General features: G+C 33.9%; 1 protein-coding gene across 7 annotated transcripts in view; it reads left to right on the top strand.

Moving 5' to 3' along the window:
* The window catches only part of Zcchc7 (zinc finger CCHC-type containing 7), a 225,996-nt gene that overhangs the window by 137,106 nt on the left and 65,110 nt on the right, over positions 1–23,780 (top strand). For 6 of the 7 annotated variants that reach the window (XM_046457194.2, XM_046457195.2, XM_058578063.1 and 3 more), the window contains one exon: positions 4,646–4,690. The exons of the other annotated variant lie outside the window; for it this stretch is intronic. In XM_046457194.2, coding sequence (XP_046313150.1) covers positions 4,646–4,690 — 45 coding nt within the window. The remainder of the gene's footprint in view (positions 1–4,645; positions 4,691–23,780) is intronic. 7 annotated transcript variants of the gene reach the window in all.

Raw genomic sequence — 23,780 nt, 5'->3', positions numbered from 1 at the left:
TTTATGAGCTCCAATTGGCATATCAGAAAAGTTTCTTACTAGTTACTTGTTATAATGACTTATACTATCCAACTTATCTGTGGCTTTAAAATCTTAATGGTGGTATCTTCCTTATTAGTTAAATATGGAAAGTATAAGTAGAGCATCCTCTTGATAGCAAAGAAAAGGATTCACATCTTCTGAGTTTACCCACAGCTGCAGTGGTGAGCTGCCCTCTCCTGGTCATCTGTGCCATCTAGAACTCCCAGTGGATTCTGAGGAAAATCAGACATTTTGCCAAATAAGTAGATATTTTAATTGTGCTTGATATCAATGTTATCCCATTTTGTGATTCTAATATAAAACTGTGATGTAGCTCCTTATCTCTTAAAAAAAGATTTTGTTGATAGAAAAAAAAGATTTTTTGTTATCATTTCTTTCACTCAAGAATTTGTCCATTATTTCAGCCTTCATGGTCATAATTTGTGCTATCCTTTATTTACTAAATAACTGATATTTACTTTTAAGATGTTTCTTAGTCTTTTTATGCCCCATGGGGGGAAAAGCCTTTCAAAACTACTTTAAATAGGTTGGATTACCCCAAATTTTCTTTTCATGGAAGGTAATTTTTGCGTATTTTCTCTAACTGGGCATCAAATTTTCTCTACTCTTATTAATAGTTTCATGTTGGATATGACTTTACTAATGATTTTTAAAACCAGTGCTATGTTTTTATTATTTTGATTGTAGATTCTTCATCTTATTTCTCATAAGCCCATCCTTATTTTAGACTCTGGCCTTATGGACCTATGGGATTAGTATCAATCTTAGGTTTATTATCAGAATACTGAAACAAATACTGTTAGATTTTCACTTCTTTTTGAAAGTAGCAGATTATCCCTACTTTTTTCTTGATACAAGGAGATCTTTTTATATATTTCATATTTTATATTTTTTAAATGAAAGAAAAGAAAAATCAAAACCTCTTTATTATATGTTCTTGTAAATTTTGTAGGTTGCTACTAGTTTATATTTCTATTAAGATTTATAGAAGACTTTTTATGACACTATTTCTAAAGTTTAGACATATTTTAATAACTTAGTGTATCTCATTTTTTACTAAGGAATGATACTAATATTATCTCTAAAAAATCAGTTGAGCAAAAGACTAGACTTAAAATCTTGTCATTTTACTTTACAGGTAGAGTTTTGTTTGTTTGTTTATTTGTTTGGTTTTGGTACCAGTGATTTTGTACCAGGGGTGCTCAACCTTTGTGCCATATCTCCAGCCTTTTTTTTTTTTTTTTTTTTTTGAGACAGGGTCTCACTAATTTGCAGAGACTAGCTTTGAACTCACAATCCTCCTACTTTGGCCTCCCAAGTTTTTTAACTTGGCAAATTTTATCATGTAATTATTTGGCAGATTTTACTGTGTAATTACAAAACTACATTTGGAAAAGATTGGATGCAAAAATAATTAGGATATTTGGAAATTTGTTCCTGAATTACGAAGAATTCATTCCCATTTTCAAATTATAACAAAACTTAATTAGTTTAGTTCTGAAAGAGTTTAAAACCCTAATTGATAGTTTAAGATTACTTATGAAGCAAATATTAAAACTATGACCTTTAAATTTAGAAAATTTTAGAATCAAATAAAAATTATAGGAAGGAACTGTTCACAACAAGTATAGAGTATGTGCTACTTCTTCCTCCAACCAGACAATTTTATCTTAGTAAAGATTTATAGATAACTAAGACCTGACTTGAATTTGGTGACCCTGGATAAACAAGAGCTAAAGATTTTTAGTTTATATGTGCCTTACACTTGCAAAAAAATTAATAAAAATCTCTCCTCATTGGTGATGAAAATTTTAAATGTTTCGAAGCGTGATTTTGAGCCCCTCTATGTCACTTACTAGTTATATGGCAAACTTGCCTAGTTTCTTCTTTTATAAAATGGATATCTCATACTGGATACTTGTGAAGATTAAAGTTAGAAGAGTACTAAAAGCATTCTGTAAACTCTTAAATGGCATACAATGTAAAATGGTATTATTTATAAAATAAAAATGCCCTTAATTTTTTTAAAAAAAATACATGACATTACCAAAAGAAAAAAAATATTAAGTCCACATTAGTCCAGACTTCATGGAAGATTTTATTTTTCTTCTCATAACCATCTAATTATATCTGTGTCAAACCTGTGTACTGATAAAGATATTTAACTTGCATTGTTTGTGGAGGGCAATGAATTGTGTAAACTTTCATGCAACCCACTGTGTTTTCTGTTGTGTATTATGTGCAGTCCAAAATAGGATTTAGATATTGTTTCCTCATTAAATTTGCTTTTCTGACTTTTTCCAAACTGCTAAGAACTAGAAAAGTAGACATTTCATATACTAGTCTTTGCCAGTTTTCTTGCCTGATATTTCTGCGTGTGTTTCCTAAGTAGAGAGTTACCACCATAGCACCAAAAATTTCAATCAATAAGCAGATTTTTGTCTCACCTTATATTGGTAGAAACCCCTCAGTATTTATATGTTATTTTCTCTAATCTCCCCACCCCCATGGCAGTTAGTTAAACTCTCATCAGAGAAGAAATTTCCTGTGAAAAGATGCTAAACTGGGTACAGAGTCACAAATCTGTAATCCCAGTGACTCTGGAGGCTGAAGCAGGAAGATTGCAAGTTAGGGGCCAGCCAGAGCAACTTAGCAAGACCTATCTCAAAATAAAAAGTAAAAAGGACTGGGGATGTAGCACAATGGTAAAGTACCCCTGGGTTCAATCCCCAGTACTAAAAGAGAGAAATGCTGAAAGCCATATGTTTGAGGTATTATATCAGGCTCTTCTAATGTTTAAGAGTTAACTTATGATAGTACAAGCTTTGATCTGTATATTCCTGCAATTGAGATTGTGTTTCTGAATTTTATATGTATGTGGGGGTGGTGGCGGGCAGTGTAGAGTAGAAGATAAATTTGGTAGCCTAGGAAACCTGTATCCCATCAAGAAAGAAAACAGATGTTCTTCCTCCTGGTAAAGAACTGCAGCTATCCATTTAGCAATTATGAATGTCTTCCCTAAATAATACTCTTGAGACAGGAGTCTTACAGCAGGCAGGAATAAGAATCACATGACTTATTTTATACTGTATGAGACTGAACCCTGTTACATTCTCCTCTTTCATGCCATCAGTTTAAAAAAAAAAAAAAGTAGGTTAGAGAGTCCAGTTTGAATCATACAACTATCTTACAGAACTAAAATGTTTACTTGCAGGATCAGTGAGGAGACATTGTGCAAATTCCTGAAACAAAGTTCTCCATCCCTATATCCCCAACCTGATCACCCTAAACATTCAGTTTTTGCTAGCCATATTTTTACATACCAGTTTCTTACTTAAAATTGTTTTGGCTAAAATGATTTTATCCACATCTTGTGTATGTTTCTTTGAAAAAAATCCTGTTGATTCTATTTTGGGTAATATCTTACTTTTTTGTACTCCCCCATGCTCTCACCATAATGGAAACCCTTTAGTTCTTACCAGGAATGTTACTTTGTCACCTGACTCTTTTTTGTTTGTTTGTTTGTTTGTTTCTTCCACATTCCTATTGGACTAATCTTCCTAAAATAGAGGTCATATCATTCTTTTCTTTGTTCAGAGACCTTCCTGCCTATTGCCCATCCGCCCAACAAATAAAGCATAGTCTGTTCAGCCTAGAATTGAAGCTCCTCATTAATCTGTCCGTAGCACTCATTACCATGATCCAAACTGAGTGATTCCATCTTCTCCCCTTCATTTACTCTTTATTTATCCTCAAATCAGTCTCTCTTCTTGGAGTATCTGGATTTCTCTTTCTTTTCTCTTCTCCAAATCCTGCATGTTGAAATCCTACCTTTTCCTCAAAATTTTATCATACTTCTTTAAGGTCAGACTTAAGGAGAAAAGTGTAGAAACTGTACTTCCCAGAACAATATGGTAAAAAGCTTCATTCCCATTTTGAACAAAGAGTTAACCTACTTCATTTCTATAGTTCACTAAGCCAAACAGAATGACTTTTCCAAATATAATGCTTGATTTGTAAAGTTTCATTGCCATATTTAAGAAAATTCTGTCTGACATGCTGCTTGGTTATCAAGAAATTATGATATGTACAAGCTTTGATTGAGAGAGAGAACAATTTTAGGCAAACTGTGAAACCCCTGAGGAGCTAATAATACAACTGTAGATTTCTGAACAAGAAGGCTTTGATAAATAATCAGGAGAAGAGGTAGTTAGTATTTTAGGGTAAAAACAAAAAAATTCCAAAATGGAACTTTGTACTCCTGATATCATATTTGTAACAATCTCTTTATGACATTAAGCATGTTGTTGGTACTCTGTTTGGTTTTTAAAACATTCAGCAATGATATCTGGAAGGTAAATTGCGACTTTTCCTGTGAATTTAGGAGAAATAAATGGAAATTTTTCTCTATGTACATTGGTCAGAAAACATTACTGAGAGGTAGAGGTATTCTACTCAGAAGACAGTTCATGGGATCTGTCTGTACATTTAATTTACCTCTTTGTGTTAGCTTCCGTCACTATGACAAAATAATTGGGAAAAACAAAGAAGGAAAGTTTTTTGATTTTTTTTTTTTTTTTTTTTTTTTTGCTCTCTGTTTCAGAGGTTTCAGTCCACAGTCACTTGACACCATCACCATCGGCTTGTGGTAAGGCCATGTCCTGGTGAAAGAGCATGATAGAACAAAGCCACTCACCTCATGGTGGCAGGGAAGCAGAGAGAGAACAAGAGATGGGGCAAGAATAAGATATATCCTTTCAGGGCCTGTCCCCAAATAACCCACTTCTTCCGCCTCCTACATTTACTGTAGCCACTCTCAATATTGCCTCCAAATTATAAATTTATCAGCAGATTAATGCACTGATGTGGTTAGAACCCCCCATGATCCAATCATTTCCCAAGCCTTCAACACATGATCCTTTAGGGAACCTTCCAGATCCAAATCATAACACCATTCAGACCTAGTTTTGAAAGGCTTTTGGGAGATAGATCACAGGGTCATCATTAACATTGCATCAATCTTCCCAACTTACCTCAAAATGATGTACACAGCCCTAGAATAAACCTAACTCTTAAAGATGGAGATTTCCTTTCTGATTATGTTGACTCAAGTTTTTCCTTTTCTGAACCCTGTTATTTCTTTTTTCTTTTTTTTTTTCCTCCATTCTGGGTATCAAACCCAGGGCCTTATGCATGCTAGGCAGTTGCTCTACCATTGAACTTCAACTCCAACCCCTGTTAGCATTTTTTGTAGTACCATTCATCTAAATTTTTTATGTACTGCTTTTGTCTTTATTCTTTTGTATGTGTTACTTTGTTGCCTAACTTGGTAGTTCCTTGAAGCAGGAATCATGTTTTAGACTTTTTGTTCCCCACAGTACTTAGCACAGAGTCTAATATATAGCAAACTCTGTAAACTTTATAGGAACGCCCTTGAGATCTCTGTTCTCTCATCTCAAAACAAACTACTGTTGGAATGAGATTTCTCTCACTATTTCTCTACCTGGCCAATATGCCGTACGCAGAGGTTCCAGATCTATCAGGTGTCTGTTTGCAAAGAAACAGAATGTGTAAATTTCAGAAGTCTCTTGAGTCCTTTACTACTCACTCAAAAAATCAACAGAGTTGAGCATCTTGGTCCACACCTGTAATCCCAGCTATTCAGGAAGCTAAGGCAGAAGGCTCGCAAGTTCATGGCTAGCCTAGGCAACTTAAGACCCTGTGTTGCAAACAAAATCTTATAAAGGGGAAGACTGGAGGTTTTGCTCAATGATACAGCACTTGCCTAGCATATGTGAGGCTCTGGGTTTAATCCCCAGTACCGCCCCGCTCCAAAAAAGGAAGAATTTCTATTATTTCCAAAGCTGATCCTATTGTTTTAACCATGAATCTATGATTGTCAATTCTGACATTCAGTTAAGAATAGGGTTCTTTCATGGGTAATATTTAAGCCAAAACACAAAAAGTGAATGAGAATTGACTAGAAATGGTGAGATGAACAGCATTTTGCAAATGGTTGAACCATGGAAATAACATGTGTAAGGGCCCTCTGATGGAAGGGACAGTAATGACTTGCTTGCTGTCCTGACCAATGTAGCTTGCAGGTAGAATATAAGAGAGTACATGGTGTACGATGAGGCTAGAAAAGCAAGTAAAGGTCAGAAATTTCAGACATTTTGGGCCATGTTAATGTTTTGATCTTTATTTATAAAGCATTTAGAAACTAGTAAAGTACGTAAAGCAGTGGTTGCAGTATCAGATTTACAGTTTGAAAAATATTCACTAAGCTCCAGTGTGGCCAATGGTCAGAGGACTTATAGTAGATGCAGAAGGACCATTACGAGGTTATCAAAACAGTTCCAGGAATGATGTGTTGTTATCATAGGACAGTGAGGTAGTAGTAAAGGGAAGAAAGGAATTCATTATAATTTTTGAAAGTCAAATTAATAGGAGTTTGTAAAGGATTTTATACAGCAGATGAAGGGGAGAGTAAGACAAAAATAGCTCCTAGATTTTTCCATGTATGTTATCATATACTAAGGAGACACTGAGGGAACCAGTTTTAGGAAGATGGACTCAGCTATGAAAATGTTGAGTTTGAGGCACCTAGACAGTTGGATTATAAGAGTGATCACGTCAGTAGAGGTTTTTCTGTGTATCATATGCACAGATAAGCAGTCTCGTTTAGATATTCAATTATCAAGGGAGAATGTAGAGCTTTGTTGTCTAGGATCATGGCCATTAGCTACATGTGGTCATTGAGCACAAGGAATGTATCTGGTCTGAATTGAGATGTGCTACAATCTAAAAGACAGTGTGAGAAAAGATTATAAGTGTCATTAATATTTTATGTTGATTATATGTTGAAATTATATTTTAGTTATGTTGTTCTCAGTATACTGTTAAAACTTTGGGTAGTTTTAACTCATTTCATAGGGCTACTAGAACATTGTAAATGACCAATCTCACATTTATGATTGCATGTATTTCTGTTGAACAGTACTGGTATGGAATAGCTGGTTTCGGATTGGGCCTTGAGATAACCCAACACTTAATGTCTCTTTATTATCAGAATGGTTAAATTCTTGACATTTTTATTAAAAAATATTTAGATAAACTGCATACATATAAAATCTCAGCCTTGAAAACACCTCCTAAGAAATTTTATATAAGAACTTTATTTGCCACGCCAACTTTCTAAAGAAATTATCATTGAAAGTAAGTAGTTCCTAATAATCAAAAAAAGAAAAAAGAGCCAGTGATTTAATTTCTTTTGATTTTGAAGAAACAGAAATAACTCTTTCTAAATGACTGTATGACTTGAATTCTAAAAAGAAGTTTTTAGCTATAATATTAGTGGTATGAAATGAACTTCTGGGTACCTAAAGGGCAGACATTTGGTTACCTCAAAGTGGGAAATATCCCCCTCAAAGAAAAATTGGGATAGCAAATGACAAAGGAAGTCTATATACCAACATTTTGCAACTCCTAACGAAATGATGGATTTAAAGAATTATCAGTGGCTGCTAATTTGTTTTTATTTTTGTTTTTGTTTTTGGTACTGGAGATTGAGCCCGGGGGTACTTTACCACTGAGCCACATCCTCAGCCCTTTTTATTTTTTACTTTGAGACAGGGACTCACTAAGTTGCTCAGGGTCTCACTAATTTGCTGAGGCTGGTCTTGAACTTACAATCCTCTTGCCTCAGCCTACAGGGCCGCTGGGATTACAGGCTTGTGTCTCTATGCCCAGCAATGACTGCTAATTTGACAAAAAGAGACAACCAGAATCCTGCCTCTTCTGAGAGGAACACAATACTTACCCAGAAATATTATTTCTAATTTTTCTAAATCAAATCTAAATGTACTCAAACATTTAGATTCAACCATTAGTTACAGGAAATACAAGAAACAGACTATAAAAATACAATCAGGAAAATTCAGAATATAGAAAACTCTCCAGAATATTACCTTGTTTCTTTAACACATTGCAAGGAGAAGGGGAGAGTAGACTCTGAAGGGAAGAAATACGGAAGCAGGGAGCCCATAGATTCGGAGACTTGAATATTAATTTACTACAGTAGCTGTTGTAGTGAATCACGTTTCTTACTGTATTTGTGATAATGCTGGTGTAAACAAACCCATTAAACGGCTAGTTGTATAAAAGTACCACATGTAGTTATGCACAATAAATGCAATAAACAGCTAATTACTAGTTTACATATGTAATATACTTTTTATATTTTAGAGTACACTCCTACTTCTTTAACAAAAATAAATAAATAAATAAAAGCTTAGGGGCTGGGGGCATAACTTAGTGGCAGAGTACAAGCTTAGCATGCACAAGGCCCTAGATTCAGTATCAGTTTATTGTAAAACACTATGATACATTATGCCAGGCACAGCCTCAGTCATCTTAAGATTACATCAGGAAGCCCTATCAAGTAAGTGACCTATATAATCTGCATTTGTATACATGTACTCTACAATGTTCTCACAACAATGGAATTGCCTGATAACATGTTTCTAAGAACATGTCCCCATTTTTAAGCAATATCCAATTGTATTATATTTTATAACCCTACTACCAATGTATTCATTCTCTGATGAACTGTTAGATTGCTGGAAGTTCTTTGAAGTTATAAACAAAGCTATGATGGATATTCTTGTACATGCCCATTGGTGCACAGATATGAGATATTTCTCTAGTGCAGAAACTGGCAAACTGTGGCTCACTGGCAATTGCACCTGGTTTTGTTAAGAAAATTTTAACAGAACAGCCATGCCCATTTGTGTATTGCAGACAATGACTACCTACAGTAGCAGAATTGAGTAGTTGTCAAAAAGAGACTTCATGGCATCCAAGTCTAAAATGTTCACTACCTGACCCTTTAAGAAAAAGTTTGTTGAGCGGGGCATGGTGACGCTTGCCTGTAATCAGTCCAAGTGGCTGGGGATTCTGAGGCTAGAGAATTGTGAGTTCAAAGCCAGCTTCAGAAATGGTGAATCGCTAAGCAACTCAGTGAGACCCCATTTCTAAATAAAATACAAAATAGGGCTGGGGATGTGGCTCAGTGGTCAAGTACCCCTGAGTTCAATCCCCTGTAACCCCGCCTCCCAAAAAGAAAATTTGTTAACTCTTACATTTACAGTACATAGCTAGGAGTAGCATTACAGAGTCATAGTGTAATCTTCAACTTCACTAGATTTTAGTATCCTGTAGAATGTGTTATTTGAGTTCCTGTTTTTCTGCTTCCTGATCAATATTTAGTATTGTCAAGATTTTGTTTTGCAGCCGTATCTCATTGTTTATTCTTCTGTTTCTCTATTAGTGAGGCTGAATATCATTTCGAATATTTATTGAATCTTGAATGATTCTTGAATCTTTTTCCATTAATTGCCAGTTCAAATCTTTTACCCATTTTCCCTATGTATTGTCTTTTTAAAAAATGTGTGTTAGAATTGTTTTACACATTCTGAATGCTTTTTTGATTATGTGCATTACCAGTATTTCCTCCTGATCTGAGACTTGTCTTTTAAAATTTATTAATGATTACTTTAAAAATAACCCAAACAGGGCTGGGGTTGGGGCTCAGTGGTAAAGCATTTGCCCAGCATGTGTGAGGCACTGGGTTCGATTCTCAACACCGTATATAAATAAATGAATAAAATAAAGATCCATCAACAACTCAAAGTATATATATGAAAATACTTTTTAAAAATAACCCAAATAGTTTCTATTTTGAAATAATTTCAAATTTTAAAAATTTGCAAAAATAACAATAGTACAAGAAAGACCTGTATACCCTTTATCCAGAGTCATTTATTATTTACATTTTGCTCCATTTGCTTAATTTTTTTTTAAGAGAGAGAGAGAGAGAATTTTTTAATATTCAATTTTCGGTGGACACAACATCTTTATTTTTATGTGGTGCTGAGGATCGAACCCAGCACCCCATACATGCCAAGCGAGCGCGTTACCACTTGAGCCACATCCTCAGCCCCTCCATTTGCTTTATTAATCACTTGTGCGCTTGCTCACTTTTTTCCATGGACATATATAGATAAGTATGTGTGTATTTGTATCTTCAAAATTTTGAACTATTTGAGGGTGTTATATATATTATATATTGTATTTTACCTCTAAATGCTTTAGTGTGTATTTCCAAAGAATTAAGATATTCTCTCATATAACCACAGTACAGTTGTCAATTACAATTTCTTAATGGTACCTTGATATATAAAAGTCTAAGATTTTATCTTAAACTTTTTACATCTTGCAGTTGTCAGTCTTCCCCTTTATGGTCTATATCTTTAAAAAAAATTCTTCCCACATCTGAATTTTAAAAGTATATTTTATGTTTCCTTGTATAATTTTTTAAAATTTTATCATTCATATATAAGAGTTTAATTCATTTGGATTTTCTTTTGGGTATGGGCATGTGATGAGAGGTTGAGCACCATTTATTGAATAATATATTTGTTCCTTTTGTTCTGCGGTGGCCCCTCTATCATATATCAAGTTTATGAATGCGTGTCTTTTTTTAAAAACTTTATTTTATTTATTTATTTGTTTGTTTATTTATTTATTTATTTTTGTAGTGCTGAGGATTGAACCTAGTGCTTCACACGTGCTAGGCAAGCACTCTACCATTGAGCTACAACCCTAGTCCCAAATGCATATCTTTCTTTGGACTACATGTCAGTTTATACACATGGACCATAATATCTTAATTATTAGAACTTTTTGCTAATTGTTAATATCTAACTGAGCAAGTCTGTCCAATAGTATATAATAGCATATTCCTTTTCCAAAGTGGTTTTGCTAATTTATATAATAACCAACATGTATGAGAGCTCCCATGGTTCACATCTTGCCAATATGTTTAGTGTTCTTAAATTCTATCTATTTTGCTAGGTGGATGTTAATATTTTATTGTGACTTTTATATGCATTTATCAAGTGACTAAATGACATCGAGTACCTTTCATATGTTTATTGGTTACTTCAGTATCCTCATTGTTAAGGACTCACTTAATTATCTTAATTTGTAGGAATTAATTACATATTCTATATTGGGCAGATATCTCCTCCTACTCTGTGGTTGCTTTTTTGCTCTTTAAATGCCATTTTGTTTTGTTTTATTCATTTAAGAACAGAAGTATTTAGTGTAGTCAAAAATTATCAAGGGACTGGGGTTCTGGCTCAGCGGTAGAGCACTCACCTAGCATGTGCAAGGCCCTGGGTTCGTTCCTCATCACCACATAAAATAAATAAAATAAAGGTATTGTGTCCCAAGGCCCTGGGTTCGTTCCTCATCGCCACATAAAATAAATAAAATAAAGGTATTGTGTCCAACTACAACTAAAAAATATTAATAAAAAAATTATCAAATTTGAATTTATGCTCTACACTTACCTACTATGTAACCTTGACCAGCTTTGAGCTTCCATTTACTTATTTGTAAATAGGTGGTAATAATATTCATGTCATAGAGTAATTGAGATTAAATAAGATAAAGCACTTCTTATAGAGCTATTCACCTAGCAGTCCCTCTATAGATGTTAATTGCCTTCCCCATCATTTAGGGTGCTCATTTTCATACTGTCTTTTGGGAAATTTGGTAGTATTCATGAGCTATTTGCAAATGAATGTTTTGGAAATTAGAATCTCACGTAATTATCCTAGGAATTTACAAGATAGCCTAAAATAGTAAACCATAATTAATTTGCCCAGAGAACTAAAATATAACAATTTCTCTGATGAAAAGAATTTACACTCAAAATGGAATTCTTGAATAATAAAACTCACAACTTGAGTATCTTATCCAGAAAATGAGAAGTTGTAGTTCAAAATAATCTAAACCCTATGATGCATTAGCATCATATTTTGAACTACAGATACATCTCTTCTTGAAGAAGAAAGCAAAGTTTCATAAATAATGAGAAATTGCTAATCACTCAAGCCCAAACTCCTTCCCCAACTTCTTGAAACTTCTGGTATTTATTGATGATTTTTCCCTGTTTAATCTTTCATTTGTCCAACAGTAATACCTCTTTACCATGCCCTATGCTAGGGACAAAATAGTAAATATTATAAACTTAGTCCTTGCCTGAATGGAGATAAGCAAGAGGAATGGAAGATTTTGTAACCAGGCCAAAAAAATTCTAGAGTTCTACTTTTGGTAATGGCAGATTTGCTTATAGCAGACCAACCCTCCCACAGGTAATTGTACTGTGGTTAAAGCATTATACTATGAATGTTTAGTACATAAAATATAAGTATTTAAATACACATAGATCACCCCAAGCATATTTTAATACTTAAAAATTAAAGGCAATAGAGACCAACCAAAAGAGACAGAAACTGAATAAATAAATCTGAACACTTAAAATAAAGAAAACAGTATTGAATGAATTTTCTGTTTTTATGGCTTTTTGCCTGAGGGTAATCATTAATTGTTGTAGCACTGAGGTGCCAGAACTGAGAAATACATTGCCTATTTTGCTGACTTTGAGAATCAGAAAACAGCTACTAATGCAGCTTGAAAATGCAAGGGGATTCACAAAGAGAGAACCCAAATTCTACATATAAATGTTTGCCATATCATTGATTCTTGAATAAAAACATCAGTACTCTTCAGGGGAACATAACAGAATCCCTGATTCTCACAAAGTCTCATTCATGAGGTCTAGGATACAATCCGAAGTTATCAGACATAAAAAGAAAAAGGATGGGGCTGGGGCTGTGGCTCAGTGGTAGAGCGCTCTCCTAGTGCATGCGAGGACCTGGGTTCGATCCTCGGCACCACATAAAAATAAATAAATAACAAAAAGATTGTGTCCAACTACAACTACAAAAAAATGATATTTGAGGTATACTCAAGAAAAGACAGGGCTGGAGTGTGTGTGTATATGTGTGTGTGTGTGTGTGTGTGTGTGTGTGTATACACACATATATATTATGGACATTGACTCTGTGGTGACCAAAATGTTGGAATTGGTCAACAAGAATTTTAAAACCAAGATTATAACTTTGCTCCAAACGTGTAATTTCTGCATACCGTCAAATAAATGTGAAACTCAGTGAAGAAGTGAGAATATAAAAACTCAATGGAAGTTCTAAAGCTAAAAAATATTTGTAATAAAAATTCACTGGATGCACTTAATAACAGATTTAAAATGTCAGTAAACTTAAAGATCAAAATTATCCAATATAAGAAACAGAAAAATATTACAGATTTCAATTTAAAGGAGAAGAGCCTTAATAATAACCTCACTGAACAATATTAAAAGACATAATATGTATCATTGGAGTTTCAGAGGTAGAGTTGAAAAACATGGGGCAGAAAATGTGTTCAAAGAGATAATGAAATAGAATTCCCTGTTTGATGAAAGATATGATTGTACATATTCAAGAGATTAATAGTCAAATTGATGAAAACAAAAAATAGCAAGAGAAATGGAAAAACAATAAAAATTACATTTGACTTATTAGATACAATGGAGGCCAAATACAGTAGAACATCTTTAAAAGTGTTTGGAGAAAGGGAGGACACTGGGGGAGATTTGAACGAGAATTTTCAACACAAAATTCTACATTCAGCAGAAATATGCATCAAGAATCAGTGCCAGGGCTGGGGATGTGGCTCAAGCGGTAGCGCGCTCTCCTGGCATGCGTGCAGCCTGGGTTCAATCCTCAGCACCACATACAAACAAAGATGTTGTATCCGCCAAAAACTAAAAAAAATTTAAAAAAAAAAAAAAAAGAATCAATGCCAGATAAAGATTTAAAAGGGAAAGATATATTACAACTCCTAAAACAAATACTAAAATTTAAAAATTGCAGGGAGATAAATAATCAGTATAATTTATTATGTTCCAGTTTTATTTCATTGCCACTTGATTAACTAGTCTTTATTTTTCATCATTTATAATTAAAAAAGAAGATACTTGGCGGGCTGGGGTTGTAGCTCAGTGGTAGAGTGTTTGCCTTGCACGTGTGAGGCCCTGGGTTTAATCCTTAGCACACATTAAAAAAAAAATAGTAAAGGTATTGTGCCTCTCTACAATAATTATATAGATAGATAGATAGATAATAAATGTGCCTGAAAAGAAGAAACTATAGAGGTGAAATTCCTCTTTCTCTATTTAATATAAGTTTTTCCCCTTTTTCTCTTCTCATTCTGTATTCAGAAGAAAGTAAGGAGTTATATGGCATTTTATTTATAATTTTGTTAAATTAGATCTTCCTCATTTGGAGAGTGGTCAGTGTTTCATATTCATAATTTCAGCTAAGGACTTGGCATAAGCATTCATGATCTTTGTAGAATATCTCTCATCAGCCCTTCAAGGTGTTTCTTTTACTGAGTTTTTTCTGCACACCACCATCCTCCATGTCCATCATTACTTCTGCCTCTGTTTCGGCTACCTCCTTTTCCTCCTACCCCAGGAATGTTTGATCTTTATCTTGGATTTGATACCAAAGTATCATTACTTAACTGTTAATGGAAGGAAATGTTTAAGTTTGACTAAGAAACACTAGCTTCAGCATGTACATATTGAATAATGGCTTCCCTATCAGTCCCTGGAACCAACCTAATTATCTTTCAGGTTTCATTTCCTAGGTTAAAGATGCCCAAAGAACTCTTTATCATAAAAGAGCCAAATCAAAACTTAATTGCATGTTGTGGTTATTAAAATATGCAAGTAGCTAAATAGTCCTAAAATTTCCTAAATATTTTGCATTTGAAGTTTTGCATTTTAATAAGGATATCCATTTTGTTCATATTCCAACATATAGTTCTTCAGGCCCTAGAATCCCAGTTTCCTTCCAACTTTCAAGTCTTTGTGCCATAAGTGTCTATTTAGAATAAAGTGTGTTACTGCAATCATTAGCTGCACTCTCTGGACTTTGAGGCCTTTTCAGTAGAACGGGAACATTCTTTCCAATTTACGCACCAAGAGTTGGCAAAATATTATTTAATAGGTATGGTGTTTTGTTCTAGAGAAGGATGGTGTTGATAGTTACACAACATTATGAATATTCTAAATACTTCTGAACTGTACACTTAAAATGGTGTTAGTAAGCATTATGTTTTTTCTGTATTTGGCCATCAAAAAGGGTCGGGGGGGGTAAAAAGTTGGCTTTTTTTTTTCAGGGCTCGGGTGTAGCTCAGTGGTAGAACACTTTCCTAGCATGTAAAAGGAGCTGGATTCCATAGCCAGCTCTAAGAAAAAAAGGAGAAAAAAAAAGTTGGCTTTTTGATGATAGCTATTGTAAACTGGGGTGAGATGGTATCTTCATTGTGGTTTTGATTTGGATTGCCCTGATGATTGGTGATGTTAAACATTTTTTCATATACTTCTTAACCCTTAGTTTATCTTCTGAGAAATATCTGTTCAGGTCATTGACCCATTTTTAAAATCAGATTATTTATTTTGCTGCTGTATTTTGAGTTCCTTATGTATTCTGGGTAATTATCCCTTGTCAGATGAATAATTTGTAAATATATTTTTCCATTTTGCTAGTTCTCTTTACTCTGTTGACCATTTCCTTTGCTATGCAGAAACTTCTTAGTTTGATATACTCCCATTTGTCAACTATTGCTTTTGTTGCTTTTAGGATCATCTTCAAAATTCCTTGCCCATTCTAGAATGACAGAGAGAGAGAGAGAGAGATTAAAAATGCTGATGAGGGGAAAGGGGAACTCTTATATACTGTTGGTTGGAATATATTTTAGCATAGCCATTATGGAAAGCAGTATAAAGATTCCTCAAAAAACAAAGAACTCAGGGGCTGAGGTTCTAGCTGAGTGGTTGAGCGCTTGCCTGGCATGCATGAGGCACCGGGTTCGATCCTTAGCACCTTTGTGTCCATCTATAACTAAAACAAACAAACAAACAAAAAAAAAAAAACCTCAACATAAGACCCAGCAGTTCCACTACTGGACATATATCCAAGGAAATAAAGTCTATGTCAAAAAGATCCCTGAACTTTGGGCAAAGGGGAGGAAGAGAGGGTAGGGGAAGAGATATGGAGGCAGGAAAGATGGTGGAATGAGATGGACATTATTACCCTAGGTACAGGTATGACTGCACATATGGTGCAACACTACATCTACAACCAGAGAAATGAAAAGTTGAGCTGCAGTTGTGTACAGTGAATCAAAATGCATTCTGCTGTCATATATACTTAATTAAAATAATCTTTTAAAAGATCCCTGTGCTCTTATGTTTATTGCAGTACCATTCACAATAGCCAAGGTAATCAACTGAGGTATCCATTGATAAATGAATGGATACAGAAAATGGTATATATACACACAACGGACTATTTTCCAGCCTTTAAATAAAATTCCTGTCATTTGCAACAACATGGATGGGATTGTAGGACATTATATTAAGTGAAATAAGCCAAGCAAAGAAAAAGACTACACATTCTCACTCACATTGAAGCTAAAAAGTTGATCTCATAGAAGTAGAAAGCAGATTAGTATTCTGTAGAAGCTGAGAAGGATAGAAGTTAGAAAACGGGTACCAAAATACAGGAGGATGAGAGAAGTAAGTTCTAGTGTTCTGTAACAGTAAGGTGACAATTTTACAATTTAGTACATATCTCAATATAACTATAAGAGAGTTCAGAGGTTCCCAACACAAAGGATGCTAATTATCCTGATTTGATCATACACATTATATACATTTATCAAGTTACCACATTGTACCCCATAAATATATATAATACATGTCAACTGAAAACAAAAAACAAGATTTATTTTCAATGTTGACCAAAAAATTTAGGCAAAAGTGCCTTTGATTATTTTTTTCTGTTAAGAAATAGCATTGATTCTAGAGGCAGAAGTATCTTGCTTTTGATTTAAAGAGCTACCCTACTTGCTTACAGTCAATATATAATAATTATATGTTAATATGTGTAAAAGATATTGATGGCACAGTAAGTTTTTTGTTTCACTGGGTTCAGAAATAATTTGGGAGAAGTAAAGATAGTTAACCAATGTTGTATCCACCCTATCCTAAAATTTATATTCATGATTCCAAAAAAGGTATATAATCTAAATTACCTTAGTTTCAGGGAAAATTTTTAAATTAAGTTTTCTTTGTGTTCACTCCTCATCCCAATATTCCCCATGTCTAAATCTAACTATAGCCTCTTTAAATATCCCCAATATTTGAAAACAGAACTTTAAGGTGGAAAACTGGGTTCTTCCGTTTGTCCATCCTCACTTGGATTTTTATTTTGAAAAGAATAATAGAGGACAGTTTAACAGAACTGATATAGTTGACCCCCTTTTTTCCCACCCAGTTTCCCACTACTACTTGAATTTAATGATATACTTTTATTTTCAAATAAAAGTATATCATTAAATTCAAGTAGTAAATTCACTTTTTTTGTGGTTTGGTAAGAAGAATGAGGATGCAATATGATTGTAGACACTAATTAGATTATTAGTGGTAATGGTGATATAAGAGAAAAACAATTCTGACTTAGAAAATTATCAGAAGATGGATGAATTTTCAAGTTTATTAGAAAGAATAGACAATTGGTTTGGTTTAGTCATCAAAATAAACTCTGACCTATTAGATTCTCAAGTTCCATATTGTGCTTGAATTTTCTATTGGGAATGAAACATTCCACTGTCCCTTTTTACTGTTTAACTTAAGCTGCAGTGAACACTAAGAGAATGGCCCTGTGGCTGAGCTGCTTATTTTTTTTTTTTAATCTATTCATTTTATACTTTCAGACAGATTTTTCCCTGGGGTGAAACAAAGGTTAACTGAAATTTCCTCTGTTGTGTACCTGAACGAATCAGCAGTTCGAGAAGGAAATCCCATTGATGGGCCAAGAGAGTGACAGGCTCTATTTAAAGAATTCCCCCGACTGTGTGGTAGACCAGCCATGCCATGAATTTAACTGTTCCTGTGGTCCCCATACTTGTACCCACCAAAAAAAAGAGAGAGAGAGAAAGCGACTTTGTTCTGCAAACGTTGCCTTAAGCTTTGAAAACCATGAGCCATTGAGTTTTGTGAATTCAAGTTAGACAGCAACAGAGGCCAAGACTCTAGGGGAACAATATCTGAAAGGGAATACACAAAAACAGGTAGAAACTGTTTAACTGTTTTATTTCTCTTTGTATATACATATTTATGTGTGTTTATACAAACACCAAAAAAAAAAACTAGACCTTTTTTGCATTTTATGTAGCAAATCCTAATTATATTTAAGTAGTGCTGTTAAGTTTTTTTAAAATGTATGACGAAGAGGGGTTTTTTTGTTTGATGGTTGATACAGCTTTCTGCTCCATAAAAGTATTCTAGTTTTAACAGGACATATTAAATGTTTTAGAAATGAGAGTAAACACAGTATGAGTTTAAATGTTTTTTTAAAACATGGACACCATATAACCTCTGCAGAAGCTTTACTGTCAGAAACAGCTCATGTATTTTGTATTTTTCCTGTTTAAGGGAAGCTGCTTTAAATATGAAAAGATGGTATCTTGAGTTGGATTAAACATCCTTAATTCATGTGTATTTAACCTCAGGACTTGTGAGCCTGTTGAAAAATCCAGCTTTAAACCCTGCCTGGTAGGCCTCAATAGTGCATACTGCATGGGGATTATAAATAGTCCCAGTCTTTCTGAGGTGGAGGTAAATGTGTATTCCCAGGGGGGCATGAACTGTTTACATTTCTAACAAATATTTCACACATATTTCTATGTATAAGATTTAATTTTAAACTTTTTTTCCTTTATTATTTTAAATGTGTGTTATCAGGTTTCTTAAGTGTATTCATCTAGTTGTCTGGAAACTTAAGGAGATTTTGAAAGACATTTGAATTAAAAGAATGATCTGGATATTGAGTGAGTGATTTTGTTTTGGGAACTTTGAAGAAGCAGGTACCTTTTGAGTTGATTCCTGTGGGCAAAATATAGAAATTCATTTTAAAGATCATATGAAAACTAGATTCATGCTCATAAATAAGAAATGGAAGTCTAGAGAGATGAAATGTTAGGACATAACTATAGTGTGTTTTGGAAGTTAGGTCTCAATTCATGCTTAGTGTTTCCTTGCACAATAACCTTGCCTCTTTTTATTCTGAGTTTATATTTTTAAAATAATTTCTCTCATTTTCTTCTGCTATTTTCTGACTTTCTTGACTCCTTTTTTTCTGTCCTTTGTCCTTTTTTCTTTATTTCTGTATTGGTCCTATTGCACATAGGTTTTTAGCACTGTATGTTAGAAGAATTGTTTTGGGGAATGGATTTGTCTAAATATTTCCACAACGCCTATAAAAGGGTTCCATCATTCTTTTTGGATATTATTGTTCAAAAATCAAAATTATATTTACCCTGATTTTACCCTAAGCAAGCCTTAAAGTAGCCAAATATTTACTTGTTGCTGCTATGCAAATAGAAATAAGCGTTTATAATACTGTGGATAGATACCTTTGTGTGTTGGGGAGGAGGGTAGTGGGATTGAATCCAGGGGCACTTTACCACTGAGCTGCATCCTTATCCCCCACCCCCTTTTTGATGACAAGTTTTCACTAAGTTGCTAAGACTTGTGACTTATTCAGACCTGGATCTTCTTACCTCAGCCTCCCAAATTCCTGAGATTACAGGCACCAATTGATCTTTAAAGATAATAAAAATAATTGACAACTTTTTTGGAAAATCACTTGGTTCTTCAAAATTCATTCATCAAATATTTATTGAGCATCTACTATGTGCCAGACATCATGCAAAGTGACAAAGGTACAATGAAGAATGTGATGGAACTATTCCTTCCCCTTTACAACCTGGTGGAATTACATGAGTTAACCACAACTAGAAAGGTGGGGCATTATTTTTATAAAACTCTAGTCAAGATTGTCTCTAAATAAATGATCAGTTTTGCTCCTCAGATACCATCGTTCATATCTGAATCAGAATATAGTCCTGTGTTAAAAAAGGAAAAGTACAGTTTGAAACTCAAATTGTTGTATGTGCTACATGATAAAATGGCAATATTGTAGAGATGAAAACCAGCATTTTAGCTGTTTTTATGTTCTCTCCCCCCTCTCTCTCTCTCTCTCTCTCTCTCTCTCTCTCTCTCTCTCTTTCTCTGTTTTGGTTTTTCTTTTTTCTTGGGTGTCTATTAGGGGACAGAAGGTAATTGGGGACTGAACCCAAAGGCTATGCATGTTAGAGAAACTACATCCCCAGGCATTTTTTCAGAGACAGGACTCACTAAATTTCCTAATCTAGCCTTGAACTTGGGATCCTGCCTCAGCCTTCCTAGTCGCTTTGCAGGAATTACAGACATGTACCACTATGTTTGGCCTTTTTCTTCTTTTTATTTCTCATCTTTATTTCCTTTCTATGGAAGTGTTTGTTAGTGGAGATTTGAAAAGGAACATTCTTTGTATATTATGATACTTTCTTTGAAGTGTTGTATGTTTAAATGAGTTTTTAAAAATTATTTTTATTTGAACACAAAGTTTCATATAATAATTTCGAATCCCTCATACCTTCTTGCTTGCTTTTAGCAGTCTTAACTTAAAGTGAGTAATAATTATTGTAGGTACATTGGCAAATATTTTTGTTTTGTAATTATTTCCTGAGCTAAATTGAAATTTGAGTGGCTTACTGTCCAAGTGATTTATAAATTCTACCCCACAAACTGAATCATCTGGTGCTGTGTTTGATGGTAGAAGTTTTAAGGTGATCTGGTACCAGTTTGTAGTTGACAAATATTTCTTTTGTGGTCAGACTCTTCAGACAGTTGTCTATCTTAATTATTCCTAAATTCTGTCTTTCAATTCTCTGTTTAGTTCAATCAGGTTTTTGTATCACCATTCCATCTAAACTTCTCTTACCTGCATCACTAGTAACTTTGCTAATAGACCTAAGGAACAATTTTCAGACTATTTTATCTGACCTATCAGTGGCATTTACCACAATTGATAGCACTTCTTTGATATATTGCTTTCAATCGTCTGGAACATGAGTCCTTCCCTATGTCACTGATTACTCCTAAGTTCTTTCTCCTCTTTCTCTGTACTTACTCAGTCCCTTGATAATCTTACCCCATCCTATTCTAAATATTATCTCCATTCCATAAATGGCAGGGTTTTTTTTTTTATATTTCCAGTTCAAATCTTTCTCTTAAACTTAAGACTCATATATTCAATAGCCTCTTCCCTGTCTTCATTTAAATAATTTTAATACAATTGCAAATTAAACCTGTCCAAACCTTAATTCATCTTCTTCCTGCCCCCAACCCTATCCCATCTTCCAACATGTTCCTCTGCAGTGTTTAGTTGCTGTAACTCTATCCTTTCAGTTGTTTAGGTTAAAAGTCTGGGGGTTTTCTTTGTCTTTGTCTTTTATATTCTTTTTGAATTCATCAACAGACATTGTTAACGTTAACAGTCAGAAATGCCTTCATTTCTTGACACATCCAGTGTTCCACCCTGATCAGAGATATTAGTATTTGTTGACTGAATTGCTATCATAGCCTCCTAACGGGTCTCCCTGCTTACATATTTGCCCTTGCCAACCAGTTTTTATTCTCAGCAGAATGATTCTTCACATTGTAGTCAGATCATTTCATTCCTCTGCTTATAATGGTCTAATGATATCCCATGTCACTAACAGAAAAAGACAAAATCTTTATAATGTGCTACAAGGCACTTCATAAATGGATACCCTTGTACATCTTTGACTTTGCCTCTCCCCAAATCACTCTATTCTAGCCATACTGTCCATTCTGCTGATCCTTAAACACTCAGGAATATTCCTGCCTTAAGTACTTTGCTTTGAATATTCTCTCTAGAATATTCTTATCCAAAAACGCATAATCAATTCACTCATCTCCTTTTAAGTTTTTGCTTAAATGTCAATGAAGTATGCTCTATACCCTATGTAAAATTATAACACATACTAAACATGCTCAATTTCCATTACCCTATTCTACCTTTCTTTTTTCTATAGCACTTATAATCCTTATCATATCTCATTTACTTATTACATTTGATCTTGATGGTTTATCACCCCTATTCTGTAAGAGCAGCAGTCTTTATTTTGTTCCTTGGTGTATCACAGGCATCTAGAATAGTGCCTAGAATGTGGTAATAGCTCAGTAAATGCATGTTGAGTGAATAAATGAATGGTAAGAATTAGAAATAATCTTGATGTTTAATTTATTAGTATACCTTCAGGTTCATTGCACTTAATTTTAAGGTTTTTTTTTTCTTTTCTTTTTTTGAGTATTTCTGTTTGTAAGAATTGATACTATATTACTTTTATTTTTTTCTTAGAGATCCTCAAAGAACAGAGGAAAAATTACTTTTCCTAATAGAATAAAATCCAATATCTCAGAATTAACTATATGGGTCCATTGAGCCCTTTTATATATCTGAGGTACATCATAAGATCCTAGTGTTTTATTTTTGCCATATCTTTTTTTTTCATTTTCACATGTATTTTTAGATGTTAATGGACCTTTATTTTATTCATTTATTTACATGTGCTGCTGAGAATCTAACCCAGTGCCTCACACATGCTAGGCAAGTACTCTACCACTGAGTCACAACCCCAGCCCTATTTTTGCCATATCTTGAACATTTTACTGTTTCATCATCCTAAGAATAATTTCATCATTACTTATTCATTATTCCCAAGTGTGCTCAAAAAAAAAAAACTACTAATAAGAAAAATGATGGAGTCCACAGAAAATTGATCAAATTGCCTAGAAGCTGATGAAGGAATAAAAAGAGGCATCACTGTTATAATCATCCTTCAATTTTCTGTGTTGCCTGAAATACTGCATTATTTTTCATGGCTGTATAAAGAAGTCTGGAGACTCTATCTTCGTTGAGAATTAAAATGGCAAACAAAACTAACAAAAGATACTTTCAAATTATTAGATTAATCAGAACATGGGTGGAAAAAGACAGGTACCTAGACCCTAATGGACTCGTGAACGTGACCTTTTAAGTAATTCTCAGACTGTTGATTTTTCAGAGGATATGGTAGGTGAGTTGCCTCAAAATTGAGAACTGACGAATGAACAATAGTTCTGAGTAGAAAAAGGAAACAAGGTATCCTCACCTAGTCAAGTCATTCAAAACAAAGTTCTTCCATCACACAATAATTACAAGAATAACCCGCTTTAATAAAAGATATGTAGCTGTGTTATTTCATGCTTTATGATATTTATGTCTGAAAATGTACCTGATGTGGTTTATATCAAGTGGATAAATGCTGAAGACAGTGATATGTACTGGGCTGATTAGAAGGAAACAGATAATGCAGAAGTTAAAATTTTTCTGATCATTTTGATTGATCTATTTAAATTTAAAAGTAAAAATGTTCTACAGTGATAGAGCAAAAAAGAGATACATTTGAAATCTGATACAAATATTTGCAAAATTTATGTGTCCCCAATTCAAGTAAGATAATTGATGATTAATCAGTTGTATTCCAGGATGATGCCTGTTTTAGGTATATTTAATTTCAAAAATAAGAACATATAATTAAAATTTCACATTTGCTATGTTTAAATTTCTAATTTCACTATCACTTTAGTCTCCTATAAATTATTTGTGAAATGGCTTAAATTATTAAAAGAGCCCATTGAACCCAGCTAATAATGGTGATAACTGGTTTTCCTAGTGTAATACAACTGGTGATGTGAGTAAAACTTCACCTTTTAGAAAGATGAAGTGTTAATGGCTGGC

Source organism: Marmota monax, unplaced genomic scaffold (genome assembly GCF_021218885.2).
Source record: "Marmota monax isolate L192 unplaced genomic scaffold, Marmota_monax_Labrador192_F-V1.1 WCK01_AAM20220418_F8-fsc00069, whole genome shotgun sequence".
Taxonomy (NCBI): domain Eukaryota; kingdom Metazoa; phylum Chordata; class Mammalia; order Rodentia; family Sciuridae; genus Marmota; species Marmota monax.
Note: the sequence above shows the minus strand (reverse complement) of the source record. Positions and strands in the feature narration are given on the sequence as shown.